The 21,910-nt window shown below is 50.5% G+C and overlaps 1 protein-coding gene across 2 annotated transcripts in view; it reads left to right on the top strand.

The window, feature by feature from the left end:
- Positions 1-21,910, top strand: part of LOC307072853 (bridge-like lipid transfer protein family member 2) — a 36,929-nt gene that overhangs the window by 133 nt on the left and 14,886 nt on the right. The window contains exons 2-25 of one of the 2 annotated variants that reach the window (XM_079732383.1): positions 556-699; positions 1,184-1,310; positions 1,433-1,482; positions 1,594-1,735; positions 2,592-2,710; positions 3,502-3,562; positions 3,649-3,832; positions 4,299-4,422; positions 4,620-4,744; positions 5,724-5,791; positions 5,897-6,033; positions 6,597-6,715; positions 8,348-8,556; positions 9,393-9,723; positions 11,559-11,764; positions 12,185-13,235; positions 14,529-14,720; positions 15,713-15,915; positions 16,619-16,737; positions 17,114-17,337; positions 18,408-18,598; positions 18,995-19,094; positions 19,754-19,941; positions 20,815-21,112. In XM_079732383.1, the coding sequence (XP_079588509.1) occupies positions 626-699; positions 1,184-1,310; positions 1,433-1,482; positions 1,594-1,735; positions 2,592-2,710; positions 3,502-3,562; positions 3,649-3,832; positions 4,299-4,422; positions 4,620-4,744; positions 5,724-5,791; positions 5,897-6,033; positions 6,597-6,715; positions 8,348-8,556; positions 9,393-9,723; positions 11,559-11,764; positions 12,185-13,235; positions 14,529-14,720; positions 15,713-15,915; positions 16,619-16,737; positions 17,114-17,337; positions 18,408-18,598; positions 18,995-19,094; positions 19,754-19,941; positions 20,815-21,112 (4,642 nt within the window). In that variant the 5' untranslated portion in view covers positions 556-625. Of the gene's footprint in view, positions 1-552; positions 700-1,183; positions 1,311-1,432; positions 1,483-1,593; positions 1,736-2,591; positions 2,711-3,501; positions 3,563-3,648; positions 3,833-4,298; positions 4,423-4,619; positions 4,745-5,723; positions 5,792-5,896; positions 6,034-6,596; positions 6,716-8,347; positions 8,557-9,392; positions 9,724-11,558; positions 11,765-12,184; positions 13,236-14,528; positions 14,721-15,712; positions 15,916-16,618; positions 16,738-17,113; positions 17,338-18,407; positions 18,599-18,994; positions 19,095-19,753; positions 19,942-20,814; positions 21,113-21,910 lie in introns of both variants that reach the window. The other variant, XM_079732384.1, reaches the window with a different exon arrangement.

Genomic DNA, 21,910 nt, shown 5'->3' with positions numbered 1-21,910 from the left:
GCTGCAGTGGATAGTTTAAATTGTACCCTTTTAAAAATATATTTTTGTTCAGTTTAGGATTAGAACTGCTAGCTGCATTTAACTAGTTTTTGCGCTAAGCTAACTTTGCTAGTTACAGTCCCGACAGTCCTCCACCCCCAGCTCATAATTATCATATAATAATAATAATCATTCATTTCTCCGGGCTAGCTACGTGGCTGCTATCGCCTGCAGTGTGGGACTGGAGGGGCAGAGCCCGTACTGGTTGCTCTACACTCAAAACCACCAAGAATAGATCTAGCCTAATGTTTAATTCACTACCCCATCACAGGTTGGCCAGGCGTTTCAACCCCTCTGGGGTATAGCGGCTGTTTCATCTCTTAGTATTACGTCAACTCATGGGCGCTTTCGGTTTGGACGTTGAGTTAACGCAGCGGTCTGCCGTCGCTGTCAGACAGGCACTTTATGGCATCCACTATCGCACTACTGTTTCTTTGTAGCCAAAGCAGGAACAATTTGCACGACTGTGGCCGTTCTGTTTATCATGTGGGCTAATGTTTCCAACCTTGACAGCAGCTGACAGCGAGGACCACGGCGCACTGCCACATGACCGGGACGGCGGGGTGAACCAATTAGTTGGAGCAAGATGTCTTTGTTGCTGATATGTTCCCTGGGAGCTTTGATTGTCGGCATCACCTTTCTCCTTGCCCTAATCTTCAGGTAGGATGTGCTTTTATTGTGTTTGTGGTAGTCGCGTCATACAGCCTTTATTTGCTTTGAGTTGAATATGCATTGAGTTGACACACCCCAACACCCCCTTTTAAATCGGACATATTTTACTCGCCACGCCTGAAGTTTAAACAACGTTCTGCATCAATGTGTCGTTACATACCTAGTACAAAATTCTCCTTCAGGATACTGTGCGTGTTTGTAGTCTGGAAGCTTGAACAGGACGCCCAAGTGCAGAACCACAAGTGAAAGCTTGCCCGAGGGAGTATAGCGAGGCAAATAAACGCACACGTCGAACGAATGATTAGAGCAAGCACAGCTTAATACGCAGTGCAGGATACAGTTCGGGCTTTATCAGATCCAACCTGAACCTGTGTACCTAATTAGATAATTAACTAAATAACGACATGATACATTAATACACAATACAATGCTCTTGTGTGAAGACTAAGACCCCTTTGTGTTGTTCCCACAGGTGGCTTATATGCACCTTGGCGGTGCGATTCTTCCAGAACTCACTAAACGCTGAGCTGAGGATCAAGTCTGTCGGCCTGTTCTCGGTCCGAGGAATAAGTATCCAGTTCCAACCCCAGCACACTCTGGTAGGTCACTGCCTGAGCTGTGTTTACCCGGCCTTCCTGAGGCCGGGGTGGACTGCATCCGAGACACAAGCACTGTATACTCTACCGGTTATGAATGTTGTTGTGTCCCGTTTCTACCACAGGAAATTGATCGAATATGGATCTCGAGCAAGCTGTTGAATCCGGACTTGCCGTAAGTGGTGCCTAAGTGTTTCTCTGTGAGGCGAGGATGTGTGCAGATCTCAGACACGCTGCAAGTTAAGGTCCGTGGTTCTCCATTGAGGTGTGTCCCCCATGCTTCCAGGAGGTACCTGGCCCTCTGTGTGGGGGAGACGCGGGTCAGGTTCGACCTGGAGGCTCCTCTGAGGGCCGTGGTGAAGGGGAGCGATGGGGGGACCCCGGGGAAGATGCAGATCAACCCCACAATGCTACGCCTGCTCTCACAGGTACGCATGCTTCCTTCTTTCCTCTCCTGAACGAAGAAGTCTAGGTCCTGGGGAGGCATGTGGCTCAGGAGGTTGGCTGGTCACCGGAGGGTCGCTGGTTCGATCCCCGGTTCCTCCTTGCTGAGTGTTGAGGTGTACCTGAGCGAGACGCCTCACCCTCACTGCTCCTGACCAGCTGGCTGTCGCCTTGCATGGTTGACTCTGCTGTCGGTGTGTGAATGTATGAATGAATGGTTGTATGTCGCTTTAGATTAAAGCGTCAGTAAATTCTCCTAAATGTTAATGTAAACGTCCGGGTTTGTCGCCGTTTGTCGTCGAGTGTGTGGTACTTCTCTATGAAGGGGAGGGTGTGTTGATTTTTAATGCTGCGTAAGCACCTCACAAGGGCAAGGGTGGATTGAGCCAGCTGTTTGCTTTCTGCAAAGTGTATTAAGCTAACTGTTAATGATTTCTTAGACTGTTTAAAGGTAAAATGCAATCAGACTGTTGTTGTGTCAACAGCTGCGTGACACGGCTTTGTCCGACCGGCTGTATTGAGTTACACATATTGGTGCGTCTGGAAAATCGCCTCCTGAGATCTTATCTGTGCTTTGTAGGGAGGTTTTGTGTTTTTTCAAAGGCCAACTTTCCGAGATTTGGCCACTACATTTTAAGCTGAATGCGTGGACTGATAAGAACAAGGTCTCTAACGATGATGGACTGTGTCAGACTGTCATCTGTGGTAAATGCATGTGTTGACTAAACCTCTCTCTCTGTCTGTCTGTCTGTCTGTCTGTCTGTCTGTCTGTCTGTCTGTCTGTCTGTCTGTCTGTCTGTGTGTGTGTGTGTGTGTGTGTGTGTGTGTGTCTCCTCTCAGCTGCTATCCTTCCACATGGCGTCCATCAGCGTGATGGTGCTGAACCTCTCCCTCTCGGAGTCTCTGTGGCACATGACGGTCAGCGGCCTCGGCCTGCTGCTCGACCATCAGAGTAAACGGTAACCATGCAATCCACACGCTTATTGATCCCATCGATGGGCTGCTGCTTGTTGCTACGTCTCTTATGTCTGAGGGGAAGGATCGCCTCCTGGGTAGAGGGTTTGTTCGACTCTCCGCTGAAAGGTTCTTTGTTCAAACCCAATTGTTAGCGGTCTAACTGTAGGCAATCGCTCATTGAAATGCTCCCGTCTCTGCTCATTGACCTAAATCTTGAAAGTTATCACTCTTGGATGAAAGTGTCTGCTAATTCACTCATCAGTTAAATTTCTTAAAGAGCACCTATTATGCTTTTTCGACTTTTATGACCTATAAACGTTGTTATAATGATTTATAGTCATGTTTAACCATACTAAAGTGTCAAATAATGACGTACATGCATTGAGACGTGTTCCCTGCTGACCGTCTGGGGAGGCAGAGCGCTAAACACTAGGGACGCCGGTCGCCGTTCACTTGTTCAAATTTCCGGGATTTATCTACGTAGAACAATCCAGATTTTCGATGTATGGTAATGCTGCAACATGCTCTTCCGGAAGGTAGCCAATCACAACGGAGTGGGGTAGGCAGGAGGGGGGGCGAGGGGGTGGAGAAGGACGAAGCCGAGTGTTGACAGAGAACGCTGAAAGCACCCAGATGAGACGAAGAGTTTCCCGAAAATCTACTTTAGTTTTTTGTGCTGTGATTCGTCAGGTTGCTCTATAGGAGTCATTAATAAGAAATTAAGACCAGAAAAGTAGTATAATAGATCTTTAATTAATAAAGGCCAACCATTCAGTTATCCTCTGTATTTCAGGTTGGCGTGGGTCTTTACAGCCGGGCAGCTGAGCAGCAAGGTTCTCAAGAACAGCCAGAAGGTAGGTCCCGACACGGCGCATGCGGAATGACGCTCGACAGGAACCGTCCTCAATTGACCCACTGAGCGTCCTCCCGTCTGTCGAAGGACATCTGTCTGGCGGAGGTGTCCCTGAGCCTGGGCTTGTCCGGGGACGTCGGCCTGCCGGACATGAGGCCCGGCTCTCTGTCCCTGAGCGTGAGGAACCTGCTGGCGGAGCTCCACGAGGGGCTGTTCCTCAGGCAGCCCCTGCTGCCTCCAGCACCCGCCGCGGGCCCCCACACGCAGGCTGGTGAGGCCGCGATGACGTCCTCAGACACCCTCTCCTTCCGCCCGCCGCTACGTACAGTGATTCAACCTTAATGACATGGCCATCTGATAGGACGTACCTGACCATTATCACGCACGCACGCGCGCACACACACACACAAGGTTAAGTCAGGAGATTGCCTTTCACCCGTCTTGCATTTAGCTTCACTGTTTCTCTAGCATATTTTGAGTGCAGTTCAATATCAATTCGAACTGAAAAGCAGTTTCAGCACATAACCACTTATTACCATTAACAACGGGACCTGGTTACTAAATCCATTACTGTGGTTGAAGTAACCTTTCAAACACGGCCAGGGAAAGGGACCCCAATGTGTGTCTGGGCGAGGACATGAGTTGACTCGCAGGCTACACTGCTGTGTAATTGTAAAGGATTCATCGCCACGGATGTACCGTTAAGTGAATGTGATCAATTATTTATAACCTTTCAGCCGGCGAGAGCGAGCAGTTCATCCAAACTGAGATGGTGGAGCGTTTCCATCAGCTCGTCCCTCAGAGCGTCAACGTGGAGTTTGAAAACACCAACATCACCCTGTCCATGCAGAGCCAGAAGAGGTGAAGTCGTCCAGCACAACACCTCTCTTATCATTCTGCTCAGCGACTTTCCACACGATGTGATTTGGTTTTACTTTATTGACGACACGTCATCGTCCGTTATTAAAGAAAGCCGTGACAGTGTAACTCTGTGCCCGAGTGAGTTTTAATGTTGTTTTCGTCACCCCTGGACGTGGCCCTGCTTCCGCCTCACGCAGACACCTGAACTGGACCCTGAAGTCTCTGAAGGTGGGCTACGGCCGGGACGAGGACCAGCCCGCCCTGGAGAGCTTCACCCCCCCGCTCCGCCTCCCCCACTGCAGCCTGGGGATCCTTCTGGAAGGTGAGCAGACAGACGGACAGACGGATAGCTCAGGCTAACTGCCAGCGCTGAGGAGGACGTCTGCATACCCAGGAATCCAAAAGCAGCGTGTTTTTATTGATCTCTTAAAGACCTCATGCTTTTTCGACTTCTCCCTTTGCCTTAGACTGTTATGGATGTATACTTTTTTTACCTCTGCTTAGCTAGAAAAATCTAAGTCCGAGCCAGGGGGAGTATTCGTGCCCACCGAGAACGCCCCTCAATAAGTGCGTGAAACAGCTTGCTTGCGTTCAAACTTTACTTCCCTAATATTGGGACGTCAGACTATGCAGTGGGCGGTGCTGAGGTGCAGAAGTCCCGCCTGCCGGCTCCCCGAAATGTTTACAACTTCTCAGGGATGGAATTTTGCCGACACATGTGCAAAGCTTTCGACCAATCGCATCGGAGGGGGCATGCTGACCAATCACGGCACAATGGGCTACTCGGGAGGGGGGCCTAAATGCAACACGATACAAATCAGACCGTCTTTGAAAGACGCTGAAATTGTTTTTGCAGAAATGAACGGTGTGAGAATAATAAGGGGTATTTTTAACATACAGGCATGTAACCCTATTATACTAGTACCCCCAAATGCAATTACTACCCCTAAAAAAAATAGTGATTGACTGATATATCGACTGGCCGCTATCATGGGCAGATATTTGTGTTTTTTACGTGTATCGGTATCTGCATTTCATTTTTATTTGAATATATTTCTTCTTTTCTATTTTTTCCCGGCATGATTTACAGACAGTTCGATAAATATTCCTTTTATAAACTGAGACTTGTAATATTAGTTTTTATGTTGTAAATTGAGGGAGCAAAAGTAGCATCGGCTTGAAATATCGGCTCGAAGGAAATCAGTATCGTATCGGCCCTAAAAAATCCATATCGGTCGATCCCTACTAACAAAGCATGATATGGGATCTTTAACGTTTTTGTTTTCCATTGATGTTCCCAGACGGCCTTCTTCTCTCTCAGAGCCGACAGCGGATCCTCTGCCTGAACACTTTGAAGACGGACGTGAAGGTACGAGGAACCTGTGCTTCCCGACGTTCCCGGTTCCTTCAGGAGAAGCCATGTTGAGCCGTGTGACTCATCTTCTTGTTGTTGTTTCTCCGCGGGTCTCCCCAGGTCACGTCAATAAACATCTCCGGCTCCGTCACGGTCAGCACCTGCATCATCCACTACCGTCACCAGGAGTTCTCCCATTGGCTGGATCTATTTCCATGGAAACAGCTGTTTCACAGGAAGGCAGCGCACAGGAAAAGGCGAGTTCCTCAGCCGTCTCGTTGTCACGGCGCCGGTTGCCCGGCGGCTGAGATCGGTTCAATATTCGTATCAAGTCAAGAAACGTCATTATGTATATTATGTAAAAAAATGAATTGATTTGACAGGTTAACACCCACATTTATAACACATGGGCTGTCTTTATCCACCTATATGTATCTTTCAATCTTTAACCCTTCTTCTCTTTCTTCCTCCCCTGTCTGTGTCTCTTTGTGTGCGTGTGTGTGTGTGTGTGTGTGTGTGTGTGTGTGTGTGTGTGTGTGTGTGTGTGCGTACATTTCCCTGCCTCCCTGACTCCCTCCTCGTGCGTATGTGTGTGTGTCTATGTGCCTGTGTGTATCTATACGTGTGTGTCTGTGTGTGTTTACATTTCCCTGCCTCCCTGACTTCCTCCTCGTGTGTGTGTGTGTGTCTATATGTGTGTGTCTTGTGTGTGTGTTTACCTTTCCCTTCCTCCCTTCATCCATGCTGTTGTGTTGCTGTGTTGTGTCGTTGTTGTGTTGAGTAGACCATTAGAGTATCTGCATGCCTTTCTGCCCTGCAGACGGTTCCCCCGCCTGGACGCCCCGCTGGCGCTCACCTCCTCCGTGTCCAACGTCAACGTCTCCGTCCAGCTGGGGGACACAACCCCCTTCGCCCTGGGCTTCATCTCCACCAGCGCAGGTACTGGGCGCCCCCCCCCACACTCAGTCACAACACAGACACACAGTCCCACACACACACTCAGTCACACAGACACACAGTCACACACACACACTCAGTCACAACACAGACACACAGTCAAACAGTCACACAGACACACAGTCCCACACACACACTCAGTCACAACACAGACACACAGTCAAACAGTCACACAGACACACAGTCACACACACACAATCAGTCACAACACAGGCACACAGTCACACACACACACTCAGTCACAACACAGGCACTCAGCCTCACACACACTCAGTCACACACTCAGTCACAACACAGGCACAAGGTCTGACACACACACTCAGTCACAACACAGACACACAGTCAAACAGTCACACAGACACACAGTCACACACACACACTCAGTCACAACACAGGCACACAGCCTCACACACACTCAGTCACACACTCAGTCACAACACAGGCACAAGGTCTGACAAACACACTCAGTCACAACACAGACACACAGTCAAACAGTCACACAGACACACAGTCACACACACACACTCAGTCACAACACAGGCACACAGCCTCACACACACTCAGTCACACACTCAGTCACAACACAGGCACATGTACTCGTATTTAGACATTACAAACACACCTGCAGTGCCTCCTCCTTTCTCACCCACCCTCACTTTGTTCATTGATGAACTTCCATAGCCTTCACAAATCCACCGACCCAAGGGAGATTAGATAAGCTCTGCTTGTCTTCCGCATGCCGTGCCGCGCCGTGTAACACATTAACCACCTGTTCCTTCCTGTACGCGTAGCCGGCGTCGCAACGCACACCTCAGACACCACAAAGTTATCACTGTGTGTGTGGGCGGGCAAGGGGGAGGGGGGCATACTGTGTATGGTTTACTGAGACAAAAGTGAAGCGTGTGTGTATGTGTGTGTGTGTGTGTGCGCACACAACTGTGTGTGCGTGCATGCATGTGTGTGTGTGTACGTGCACCTGCGTGTGTGTGCGTACGTGCACCTGCGTGTGTGTGTCGCAGGTGCACGTACGCGCACGCACGCACGCACACACACACACACACACGCAGGTGAACGTACACAGACACGCAGGTCCTGCGTGTCTGTGTACGTTCACCTGTGTGTGTGCGTGCGTGCGTGTGTGTGTGTGTGTGTGTGCGTACGTGCACCTGCGTGTGTGTGTCGCAGGTGCACGTATGCACACACACACACACACACACACACACACACACACACACACACACACACACACACACACACACACACACACACACACACACACAGGTGAACGTACACAGACACGCAGGTCCTGCTTGTCTGTGTACGTTCACCTGTGTGTGTGTGTGTGTGTGTGTGTGTGTACGTGCACCTGCGTGTGTGTGCGTACGTGCACCTGCGTGTGTGTGTCGCAGGTGCACGTACGCACACACACGCGCAGGTGAACGTACACAGACACGCAGGTCCTGCGTGTCTGTGTACGTTCACCTGTGTGTGTGTGTCTGTGTGTGTGTACGTGCACCTGTGTGTGTGTGTGTGTGTGTGTGTGTGTGTGTGTGTACGTGCACCTGTGCGTGTGGCCCCTGCCTAAGCAGCACTGTCTCCTCTCCGCGGCCCCAGAGCTGCAGCGCTCCGTGGACCCCATGGACTCTGACTCCACCCTGGACCCGGGGGGTCTCGGCCCCCCATGCGTCCGGCAGAGGGCCTCTCTGTCCCTGGACCACTTCTGGTGGAGGGTGGGCCAGGGCTCCCACATCCAGCAGGCGCCCCACCCCCCGGGGAAGCATGTCTGGGGGGAGGCCCTCATCCTGGACTGCCTCGCCCTGAAGGTACGATCTCACCGGACCCCCAAAGACTTCTCTGGGAACAGAGCGGCGTTAGGATGCCTATCGCTGCACCGCCTGTTTCTAAAGACGTTTATAAAGCTGTCGTAGGCGTGTTTATGTTTTTGTTTGTAACAGTGATTTTTTTTTTGGTCTGTTTCAACCCACAAATAGGATCACAAATATCTTTGGAAAAAGGCTCAATTATGATCAGATTAAATTATTCATTTGAATTCTGCATCGTTTTTTGAGGTTCATCTGAGGTTATCTCTATGCTTAAAAGGGTAATTCCGGTGTAAAATGGATTTGGGATATGTTTTGTATGATAACGAGTTGAAACATTCGTTTTGGAGCACAAAAAACGCATGTAGGCGCTTTCTTCAGTTGGCTGTTTTTAGCCGATTCTATCAAAACGCTTTAAACTTGGAACGATGGGGGCACTGGTTATGGTAAAAACTAAATCGCTGTTTTAAACCACTTAAAAGGCTTAAAGTAGCCCGACACTTCCTTTGGTAGTATAGTAAGGGTCTTAACATATAAAACGAGGCACTGAGAACTTTGTAAGTGTACAGATTGTTTATTAAAAATGACATTTTATACACACAATACCATCAGTAGATCACCCGTCGACGCCATTTTGTTTTTAAGACTCGATAGGTAGATTGGCGAACGCAGCTTGCGTGTTGCTGACGGATGTCACATCTCTGTGATCCCAAATCAGTTTTGCACCGGAATTACCCTTTAACACTTTTTACATTCTCCGGGAAGCGTCATGCGTGTGTGGGGGTTATTATCACAGCATGCGTCCTCATCCTTTATCTCTCATTCCTGTATCCCTCCAGGGGCGCTACCTCTGCCCCCTCTCGGAGCCCCCCAGCCTCAACCTGACCTCCAAGCTGACCGGGCTGCAGGTGGAGCTCTCTGAGACCTGCACCCTCTGCCTGTCTCGCCTGCTCTCCCTCTTCAGCCTCCCGGACCCCCGCGGGGCTGAGGGGGCCGGCTCTGCCTCGGCCTCTTCTGCTGCAGACGACGCTGGTTCACTCCCCTCCTCCTCCTCTTCCTCCTCCTCCTCCCCCTCCTCCTCCTCCCCCTCCTGCCCTCCCCCTCCCCTCATGTTCAACATGGAGTGTGGTCTGGAGGACGTCAATATCTTCACACTCTCCAACCTGGCAGGTAAATCCATTGGAACGGTGTCAATATTAATGAGTTCAGTGTCCACTGGGAGCCACTAAGGGGCGCTAAAGGGTAGTCATGGTTCAACATGGTTGGAATAGTTTGTGGAAATGAAATAGAACTTGCGGACTCCTTCCCTCGTTAATCATACGTATCAAAATGGATTACATTCAAATCTGATTGCATTAGATAGATTGAATTAAGTTTGATTGCGACTAAACCTGCAGGGAGATGTTGCAGCAATAGCAGCCCGGCACCAAGTGTAAACGGTCTGATTAAAGCCTGAATAATCTATAACCGAATTACCGTGGTCCTCTTTTAATGGTTAAAACACTCGCTGCACCAGTAGAGGAGGCACTGCAACGAGCAGGGGGCTTCTAATAGATGGATGGATGGATAGATAGATAGATAGATAGATAGATAGATAGATAGATAGATAGATAGATAGATAGATAGATAGATAGATAGATAGATAGATAGATAGATAGATAGATAGATAGATAGATAGATAGATAGATAGATAGATAGATAGATAGATAGATAGATAGATAGATAGATAGATAGATAGATAGATAGATAGATAGATAGATAGATAGATAGATAGATAGATAGATAGATAGATAGATAGATAGATAGATAGATAGATAGATAGATAGATAGATAGATAGATAGATAGATAGATAGATAGATAGATAGATAGATAGATAGATAGATAGATAGATAGATAGATAGATAGATAGATAGATAGATAGATAGATAGATAGATAGATAGATAGATAGATAGATAGATAGATAGATAGATAGATAGATAGATAGATAGATAGATAGATAGATAGATAGATAGATAGATAGATAGATAGATAGATAGATAGATAGATAGATAGATAGATAGATAGATAGATAGATAGATAGATAGATAGATAGATAGATAGATAGATAGATAGATAGATAGATAGATAGATAGATAGATAGATAGATAGATAGATAGATAGATAGATAGATAGATAGATAGATAGATAGATAGATAGATAGATAGATAGATAGATAGATAGATAGATAGATAGATAGATAGATAGATAGATAGATAGATAGATAGATAGATAGATAGATAGATAGATAGATAGATAGATAGATAGATAGATAAGAACTTTAATAGTCCCTCTGGGAGGTTCCTGCAGAAAATTGCACTTCCAGCAACAGCAAACACAAAGTCACAAATAGAAAAGCAGAAAAGAACGACAAATATGAACAAATATAAATGTTCAAAAAGTAAATAATGCGAAATACTTGTACTCTGGCGGGGGGGTTTCCAACAGGCCCCATGTATAACAGCGCTGACGTTAGTGGTTGAAAACAACCGGGCCCATTCACTCCCTCTGCATAGGGCTGAACCATTTTGGGGAATAATCGAATTGCGATTATTATGACAAATATTGCGATTTAGTATGCGATTCTTTTTTTAAAGTTTCCATATGTTCTGTGTTAATCACTAAACAAGCAATAAATCATTCTATAGTATGACCAACACAACATTGGAAGCAGTCAACATACTAACTGCTCTTTCCTTTAGGCCAGGCCTATATGTGTTGAGATGAATTGACGCATGAATCGATATTACAACATTGTTATTTAACTATTGAATTGTAAAAGAAAAATAAATACCAAACTTGCTGATCTCCAGTCAGTAACAAACAACAACACCCCCCAAATAAAGAACGCACATTTTGTTGCAGCGTATGTTCTATTACATCGCGACGTCGGTTTGAATTTGATGAATGGTTCGGCCCGACCGCTGTAGCGCGCTGTGATGAACCTTCACCGACGACTCCCCCCAGGGGCGGTGTCTCTGCGTCTGGACGGCGTGGCGGTGCGCGGCGACCCGGGGAGCTCCAGCGTGTCTCTGGCCGGGGTCAGCCTGGCCCTGGTCAAGGTGCTGGTGGAGAACATGGAGCCCTGCTGCCCCCCCGCCCCTCTCCGACCCCCGGTCTTCAGCCTGAGCGCCCTGTCCTTCAGCCACCGCAGTGACACCCACACCCTGGAGGTAGGCTCATCCCCGGCCCTCCCGCGGCTCTCTCCCGCTCCTCCAATACAATGTACTCTTATTTCTTTTTTTTTATCATACTTTTTTCTTTATATAAAAAAGATGGTTTTTATTTTTATATGAAGAAATCTGCGCTATAACTGTATAATCAGGAGTTAATATTAGACACACACATGTTAATATTAGACACACACAGTCATATTTTAACAAAAGTATTTTTGACAACAAGCCCCTCTGTATCTATTTAATTCTAGATAAAGAGTTTGTGTGCAGCGCATAGCTTGTGTTGTGTTTTCAGCTGTCATTTCGGTATGAAATCAGCTCGTCCAGAAATCCGGTAAATAAGCTCCACTAAGAGGAGCAAATCTGGAGCTCACTCATTTCCAACCCCGTCCGCCACGCGGCCTCGGTGTCGTCCAGGTTCAGTGCGACCAGGAGCTGGTCCTGGAGTGGACGCCGTCGGACCACATGTTCCTGTACCAGCACATGACCGAGGCCCACGCCTGCTGGCTGCTGCTCATTGGGCAGCAGGAGGACCACGGCTCGGCCCCCCCCGCGGGCTCGGAGACCGCTCCCCCTCCCGGCCAGCGGAGGGCGCTGTGTGTGAGCGTGGAGCTGGGGCGCACCCGCCTGACGGCCCACGTCAGTGAGGAGAACTACATCCGGCTGCACACGGAGGCCCTCTCCCTCTCCAGGCGGGCGGGCTGCGTGGCGCTCCGGTCGCCGCTGCTGCTGATGAACTTCGACGGCAACGACATCTTCTCCTTCCAGGACCTCGACGCGCGCGCCGTGCAGGAGCCGGCGGAGACGCGGCCCCACCGGGAGTCCTTCCCCTTCCTGGCCACGCCCCAGAACCGGGCGTGGCTCTTCACCTGCCCCAGCGTGGCCGTGGAGTTCCCGTACCAGTACAACTTCTCCAACACCTTCGACATGGCCGTGAGCGTCCAGAAGTGGCTGAAGAGCCTTCACCGGCCCGCCGCCGCCGCCCTGCAGACCCTGCCCCCCGACCTGGTGTTCCGCGTGGGCCAGTTCTCCTTCGTGTTCCTGGACGACGTGTTCGAGATCAAGCTGAGGGACAACTACGAGCTGATGAAGGACGAGAACAAGGAGAGCGGCAAGCGGCTGCAGCTGCTGGACAAGAAAGTGGCGGAGTTGCGCAAGCAGCACGGCGAACTGCTGCCCGCCCGCAAGATCGAGGACCTGTACAGCTCGCTGGAGCGCAAGCACATCGAGATCTACATCCAGCGCTCGCGCCGCCTCTACGCCAACACGCCCATGCGGAAGTCCCTGCTGACCTGGACGGTGTCGGACCTGGAGCTGGTGGCGCTGGCGGACCGCTCGCTGCACGGGCCGGAGCGCGTCCGCGACCAGCTCAGGGACATCGACGGGGTCAGCCCCTTCCCGCGGGACGGGCTGGCGCTGGTGGTGCAGTGGTGCCGCGCCGTGAGGTTCAAGCTCTCCGCCTACCTGGGTGAGTGGCAGCCCCGGGGTGGAGGTCAGACCCAGAGGGTCGCCGTCGTGTCTGGTTCTGCGTTTGTCTGATGTGAACTAGGCCTGCGCGATAAATCGTTATAAAAATCGCGATTTCGATTCGCCCCCGTGTGAATTTTAAATGATAAATTACTTCAATATTATTTATTATTTATATTTTTATTTTTTGAAGCCTTCATTTACAGGTGTGTGCAGTTGGTTCAGTAGCTGTAAAAGGCCAGAGATTAAATACAATGTGCCGCTATATGTACAAAATAAATCAATCCGTTTTTAATGCTGCACTTTAATCAGTTATAAATGGCCTCAGAAACACTACGCGCTAGAGGTGCCAAAAAACTATGTTTGGTACTGCCATTTATTTTTTTAGCATGGTTCATGCGTGCAATAAAAATTACATTTCGTGAGAAAAAAATCGTGGCAGAGAATCGTGATATCAATTCTAAGCTAAAAAAATCGTGATTCATATTTTCCCCCGAATCGTGCAGGCCTAATGTGAATGCAGGTCAGCGCCAATGCTAATGCTAATGCTAATAGCGTGTCCTGCTGCAGTATATCTGTGTTCCATTGTCGTTGTTTGTTTTGGTTGGAAACGGATGGACTTATCTATTGGAGCTGCTGCTTGTTCTGTTGGTCCTTACTTTAGCATCGAGTTTTGTTTTCCCTAAGCACTACTCTGTATTTTTATTGAATTACATCCTGTGTCTTCCCCTGCTGCTGTGCTGTAACACAGGGATCGCCCCTCGGGGGGGTTAATGAAGTCGTATCTATCTATCGTCTCCTCCACTGTCCGGTGAACAGTATAAAAGTTAGGGCTGGGTAAAAATATCGATTCATCAATGCAGTGCAATTTATTTGTTCTTGATTCAATTTTGATTCAGAATTTTTTTGAAATCGATTATTTCCATAAAAAAAAAACATAGTCAGTCATTGTAATCTAGAAGCGAGTATGCCTAAATGTACGTGCCCTTTTACATTTGTCCATGTTATGATTATTACTTTGATGCCGCAGGTTTAGCTCAGGAACAATACTATACAATGGTGTAGTCCCTTTTTGCTAGTTGAAGCACAATGAAATGGTTGATTCGTTTTAAAATGGTTAATTCTAAATAATATTTAGGTATTTTTGTCATCTGCACGTATTATTGAATCGATATCGAAGCAATTCGAATCGATATCGAATCGATTCGAGACCTAAAGAATGGGGTGGAGTTGTGGGGTGCGATACCCTGCCCTATTAAAGTGCAGCGTGTCCCCGCTCCGTCGTGTGTTCCAGTGAGGATCCGGGACTACCCCCGCTACCTCTTTGAGATCCGGGCCTGGGAGCTGTCGGGGCGCCTGGTGGGCACGGAGCAGGACGGCCAGGCCCGTGCCCACCGCAGGCACACCCTCCCGCTGGGGGCCCCCTGGGGAGACGTCACGGTGCACAGGAACATGCCCCCGCTCAAGTTCTACTACGACTTCAAATGTGAGTCGCGGGATTCGAACCCGCAGCGAGTCATGACTCATTCGCTTATCGTCATGACGGTGCAGGTGGAGGTTAGGCGTACCGGTGAACGGACTGCATCTACACAGCGCTATTCTAACCAGCGGCCCCTCACAGCGCTTCACAACACCGCCTCACATTCACCCATTCATGCGCACATTCACACACCGACGGCGGTGTCAGCCACGCAGGGCGACAGCCGGCTCGTCGGGAGCGGTCAGGGTGGGGTGCCTTGCTCAGGGACACTCGGCTAGGAGTAGCCAGGGACCGAACTAGCAACCTTCAGATTACCAGCCAATCCCCTCTACCTCCTGAGCCACATGCCGCTCAGGATGCCCAGACTACCTGTGGGCCAAACCACAGACCTGTGGTTTGACCTACCTGTGGACCTACAGACCTACTTGTGGTTTGGTCCACAGGTAGTCTGTGGACCAAACCAAGTGCCTTTGAGCAGGGAGTCGAACCCTCTCCCGCTCCTGTTATATTCTATTATCACCTGAGCTCCTCTTGGGCTGCACCAGGAAGGTGTTCAGGTTCCTCTCCTCCTCCTCCTCCTCCTCCTCCTCCTCCTCCTCCTCCTCCTCCTCCTCCTCCATCTCCATCACACTCCTACCCGCTGCGTCAGGTCTAAAGACACGACCACACACAGAACCCCCAGGACCAAGCTACTGACCTGGGGTGACGGGGCTCTCTCGTGGGCCGCAACCTCCCTCTGGGACTCCCTCCCCAGCCACAACCAGATTCCGACAGACCAACACACTCCCTTCATCTAAACAGGCCCTCAAAACCCACCTATTAAGATTGCTTTCACCACATAACCTCCCTCCCTCCTCTCCCATTCCTCCCTTTTAATCTTTTTAATTATATCCGTTTTGATTTGTGTTCACTCGGTAAAGCGTTTAGAGAAGCGCTATGTAAGTCCAATGTGCCATCGCTCTCTAGAAAGTGCTGATGGGGAACGTTTTCCTCCGCAGCCACCATCGCTCTGTACACCATCGTGTGGGGGCCGTGCTGGGACCCGGCCTGGACTCTGATTGGCCAGGTGGCGGACCTGCTGACCAAGGCCTCCGTGGACCCCTCGCCTCAGCTGGCCTGGTGGGACAAGAGCCGCCTGCTGCTGCACGGGCGCTTCGTGATGGACATCGACCACGCCAACCTGCACCAGCTGGCCACCGAGGTGCTGCTCCGACTGACTGACTGACTGACTGACTGACTGACGTCCTCTAGCTGATCACAGATCGTTTCATTTGTGCTTTTGTTCACCACAAACCTGCAGCCTATGATCAACACGGTGTTGCTCTGACTAGAGATGTTCCGATACCATTAATTGGAACTTGAGTATCGGCCGATAATGAGTATATACCGATACAGCCGCTAGCATTGGAACTACTGATAGCACTCGTTGTATTGAAGGGTTCTCTTACGAGGACAGCATGTACAGTCGGTTCACTTACTGTCGACAATTCCTTTTTTTTTCTAAACCTAACCAGAGCATTTTTATTCCTAATCTATATTTATAGTACATTTGTATTCTTGTAGTTAAGTGTCAATGCATCCGTGTTTTTCCATCTTGCTAGCTTAAACGCATGTAGGTCGGGGATGACGTGTTTCCCAATCTGACTTTCCAACTCCCACCGTTAACGAACGCAGCATAACACCGTACTTTTCATGTTCTCAGCCTGTGCAGTAAATGAGTCAAGTGATACTATCGGATCGGAGCGTTGACTTGCGTACTCGCCGATTGGAGGAATTTCCGATTCTGGTATCGGTATCGGAACAACTCTAACTCTAACATATCAAACATGTAGGAGTTAAGGAATGGTCCTGACTTTCTTCCACATTTCTCGCGGTAAACTCAATTCTTTGTTCTTCTAACCCAGGACCCATACAACACGATAGAGAACCTGCACTGGGAGTGGAACAAGGTAAACTACGACTGGAACCCAGGCCAGTTCGTTTTCAAAGGGGACATGGACGTCAACGTCAGAACGGCCTCAAAGTAAGTAGAGGGAACTGGGTCCGGGTGTCCCAAATATAACCAGAATCTCACACATTTACATTCAGGGCATTTAGCAGACGCTTTTATCCAAAGCGACTTACAATAAGAACATTTGTCAGAAGAAAGAGAAACAGCAATATATCGCTGTCGGTGCAGTAAGGATGTTCATAGAAACAAGTGCCAAGCACTAGCCATCGCCTAGGTTAACCCATTCCCTGTATACAACAAAGATAGCTAGGGTAAGATGCTACATCATTTTACACAATGCTAAGTACTATTTTTAAGTGCCAGGACATACAACATACAATAAGTGCGTACATTAAGTGCCGGCCACTTGGCACTGAGCCAGATAATAACGCCCTTCCTCTCGCTCCAGGTATGACGACATCTGCTTCCTCCACCTGCCCAACCTGTGCATGACCCTCGACCTCCAGTGGCTTTGCCATGGCAACCCCCACGACCACTACGCCGTGACGCTCTGCTGCGCGGAGAACGTGGCGGATGTGACCTCGGGGCAGCCCCACGACTCGTACCGCGCCTTCCGCTCGGAGAACCTCAACCTGTCCATCACCATGGACCTCAACCAGCACTGTGGCACCGGTAGGCCATCGCTATGACGACCAACATCATCACCACCACTATGACTACTAACATCATCACCATCGCTATGACGACCAACATCATCACCACCACTATGACTACTAACATCATCACCATCGCTATGACGACCAACATCATCACCATCGCTATGACTACCAACATCGTCACCAGCACTATGACTACTAACATCATCACCATCGCTATGACTACCAACATCGTCACCAACACTATGACTACTAACATCATCACCAGCACTATGACTACTAACATCATCACCATCGCTATGACGACCAACATCATCACCATCACTATGACTACCAACATCATCACCATCACTGTGACTACCAACATCATCACTGTCGCTATGACTACTAACATCATCACCATCGCTATGACTACTAACATCATCACCATCGCTATGACTACTAACATCATCACCATCGCTATGACTACTAACAGCATCACCATCACTATGACGGCCAACATCATCACCAACACTATGACTACCAACATCATCACCGTCGCTATGACTACCAACATCATCACCGTCACTATGACTACCAACATCATCACCGTCGCTATGACTACTAACATCATCACCATCGCTATGACGACCAACATCATCACCGTCGCTATGACTACTAACATTATCACCATCACTATGATGACTAACATCATCACCATCACTATGACTACCAAAATCCTCTCCATCGCTATGACGACCAACATCATCACCATCACTATGACTACCAACATCATCACCCTCGCTATGACGACTAACACCATCACCATCACCATGACTACCAACATCAGGTTGTAGTCATAGTGAAGGTAATGGGAAGATGAAAAGCCGGGCCGAGCCGGCATTTCATGGTTTCAGGGTTTTTTTTTTTCCTACCCTCTATTTTGAATCAGTCCTGAGCACAACAATCGTCACAGAGACTACCCCCCCCCCCCCCCCCCCCCCCGGTGAGTAGTGAGTGAGGGCCAGAGCGCTTTACTTTAGTGAAGAGCTCCGAGTCCCGCATCTCAGTGACCGCTCTGTGTGCGCCCCCCCCCCCCCTGTTCAGAGCCCTGCCAGCCCAGGATGCTGTTCTACAGCAGCACCCTGCGCTGGATGCAGAACTTCTGGGCCACCTGGACGGGCGTGTCGCGGCCCATCTGCAGGGGGAAGCTGTTCCACAGCCTGCGGCCCATCCGCAGGAAGCTGGGCCAGCACTACAAGCAGCTGTCGTACACCGCCGCCTTCCCGCAGCTGCAGGTAACCGGGCCACACCTGTTCCCCCCCCTGGTCGTCTGCCATGGGCCCACGGGCGGGGTTCGTAGGATCGGCCTCAGGCAAGGAGTCGGCGTGGGTGTATCCTTCTTGTTGTGTTCGTGTTTTTCTGATTGTTTCAGACACAGTGTGTGTGCATGTGTGCGTGCGTGTGTGTGTGTGTGTGCGCGAGCACTGTTCTCTGTAAAGTGGGCATTCCAATTAGTATTGTTCTCATTTCTCTACAAAGAGAAATCCATCTTTTTGTGTCTATCTGTGCGTGTGTGTCTGTCTCTCTCTCTCCTCTGCCCTGTTGTGGTCGCCGCTGTTCCCTCTCCATGAATATCGCTGCGTCCTGTCCTCTGAGCCGCGTGTCTCTGTGCCCCCCCCCCCGCCCTCCAGGTCCACTACTGGGCCTCCTTCGCCCAGCAGAGGGGCATCCAGGTGGAGTGCAGGAAGGGCCACGTCTTCACCCGGGGGGCCCAGAGGCTCATCCCACAGGGTAGGACACACTGGAACCACGGGGGACTCGACTCAGGGGAGGTCAAGGGAGAGGTTTGAGGATAGCAGGGAGAAGAGGAGCATGATTGGAAGGTGGTGTCAATGTTGTTCGTGGATGGATTGCAAGGCACTCGGTTGTCGCCATTTGCTTCTGTTCAAAATTGGATCAGATCACATCCGAGGCAGGATGTTCTAGTTTGGATGTATGACCCCCAGCTAAAGGGTACTGGGTTCGCAGCCCAATATCCGCTGACTACCTGAAGCCATTCTTGAGCAAGATGACTAATCCCTCCCTGAAAAAACCACAGTGTGCCTTGGTGTGGCAGTCATGCTATCTTATCGGCATGTGGTTCAGGAGGTAGAGCGGGTTGGCTGGTTACCGGAAGGTTGCCGGTTCGATCCCCGGCTCCTCCTAGCGGAGTGTCGAGGTGTCCCTGAGCGAGACGCCTCACCCTGACTGCTCCCGACGAGCTGGCTGTCGCCTGGCAGGGTTGACTCCGCCGTCGGTGGGTGAATGTGTGAATGCGAAGCAATATTGTGAAGCGTTATGAGGGGCCACTGGTTAGAAAAGCGCTTTATAAATGCAGTCCGTTTACCATTGACCATTTATCCTCGAGCAGCACCATGTTCAACATGCTCCCGTCTCTCCCCCCCCCTCAGCGGGCACTGTGATGAGGCGTCTGATCTCGGAGTGGAACGTGACCCAGATGGTCAGCGAGCTGTCGGAGGTGACGGTGCACCTCATGGCCTCTACCTGGGACGAGACGGCCGACACCCAGGTGAAGAAGACCCACCTGCTCAGCCTTTCCTCGCTCAGCTACCAGCGGCAGAGCAACCGCGTGGAGGAGGTGAGCCTGACCCGAACCCCCAGCGCAGTCACAGACGCTCGCTCTCCTGCTGTTCCTCCGATGGGTCAAAGAGAGGCTCTCCTGCATCGGGACGGGGTTGTTCTGGTACTGGCTCCCATGGGTCTTGGTGCCTTTTATTGACCCAAGGCTCTGGGTTTGAACCCCAAAGTCCACCGTCTACCTGCAGGCATCCATGAGCCAGATACCCTGACCCCCTGACCTGATCATAAACGACATCCGTACTCCAAATGAATGAAAGTGTCCAAATGAAGAAGGTCAATATGATCTGCACGGGAGCCATTTTTTTACTCTCATCAATTTGATTGTCGCTGCCCCCCCCCCCCCCCCCACTATGACTACAACCTGGGTAGTCATAGTGATGGTGATGATGTTAGTCGTCATAGTGATGGTGATGATGTTAGTAGTCATAGTGATGGAGAGGATTTTGGCTATAGCAGTGATGGTGATGATGTTAGTCGTCATAGTGATGGTGATGATGTTAGTCGTCATAGTGATGGTGATGATGTTAGTAGTCATATTGAAGGAGAGGATTTTGGTAGTCATAGTGATGGTAGTCATAGTGATGGTGATGATGCTGGTATTCATAGTGATGGTGATGATGTTAGTAGTCATAGTGATGGAGAGGATTTTGGCTATAGCAGTGATGGTGATGATGTTAGTCGTCATAGTGATGGTGATGATGTTAGTAGTCATATTGAAGGAGAGGATTTTGGTAGTCATAGTGATGGTAGTCATAGTGATGGTGATGATGCTGGTATTCATGGCGATGGTGATGATGTTGGTATTCATTGTGATGGTGATGATGTTGAGCCATTTTTTTACTCTTATAATTGGATTGTTCCCCCCCCCCAGGACCCCAGCTCCAAGGCGGAGAGCAACGCGTCCTACACCCACCGGCTGCGTCTGGTGGACCTGCGGGCGTCCTGGACCACCACCAACCGCAACATCGCCTTCGGCCTGTACGACGGCTACAAGAAGGCGGCGGTGCTGAAGAGGAACCTCTCCACCGAGGCGCTGAAGGGGCTGCGCATCGACCCCCAGCCTCAGACCAAGAAGCTTCGCCGATCGCCCTCCAACTACTCCCCCGGCACGGCCCCCACCACGCCCGTTCTGACCGCCCCCGCCCGCGCCGAGAAGAACCAGAACGAAGGTGGGTCGGGGTCGGTCTCAGAGGATGGGGGGTCCCTGGTCTCAGAGGGTGGGGGTGCCTGGTCTCAGAGGGTGGGGGTGCCTGGTCTCAGAGGGTGGGGGTCCCTGGTCCTAGAGGATGGGGGTGCCTGGTCTCAGACGGTGGGGGTCCCTGGTCTCAGAGGGTGGGGGTCCCTGGTCCTAGAGGATGGGGGTGCCTGGTCTCAGAGGGTGGGGGTCCCTGGTCTCAGAGGGTGGGGGTCCCTGGTCTCAGAGGGTGGGGGTCCCTGGTCTCAGAGGGTGGGGGTCCCTGGTCTCAGAGGGTGGGGGTCCCTGGTCTCAGAGGGTGGGGGTCCCTGGTCTCAGAGGGTGGGGGTCCCTGGTCCTAGAGGATGGGGGTGCCTGGTGTCAGACGGTGGGGGTCCCTGGTCTCAGAGGGTGGGGGTCCCTGGTCTCAGAGGGTGGGGGTCCCTGGTCTCAGAGGATGGGGGTCCCTGGTCTCAGAGGGTGGGGGTGCCTGGTCTCAGACGGTGGGGGTCCCTGGTCTCAGAGGGTGGGGGTCCCTGGTCTCAGAGGGTGGGGGTCCCTGGTCTCAGAGGGTGGGGGTCCCTGGTCTCAGAGGGTGGGGGTCCCTGGTCTCAGAGGATGGGGGTCATAGAGGACTGGGCCCTGGTCTAAGAGGATGGGGGGTCTCTGGTCTTATAGGACCCCAGCCCCTCGGAGAGGCGGGGATATTCCCTTTAGGAACCCTGAGCTAATTTTAAGTGACTGCCTCTCATCAGAAAGGGGTTAGCATGTAGCTCCCGTGAGACCAAACACT

The sequence above is a fragment of the Pollachius pollachius genome (genome assembly GCF_949987615.1).
Source record: "Pollachius pollachius genome assembly, chromosome: 3".
Lineage (NCBI taxonomy): Eukaryota > Metazoa > Chordata > Actinopteri > Gadiformes > Gadidae > Pollachius > Pollachius pollachius.
This window is presented reverse-complemented; position numbering and strand designations above follow the sequence as displayed.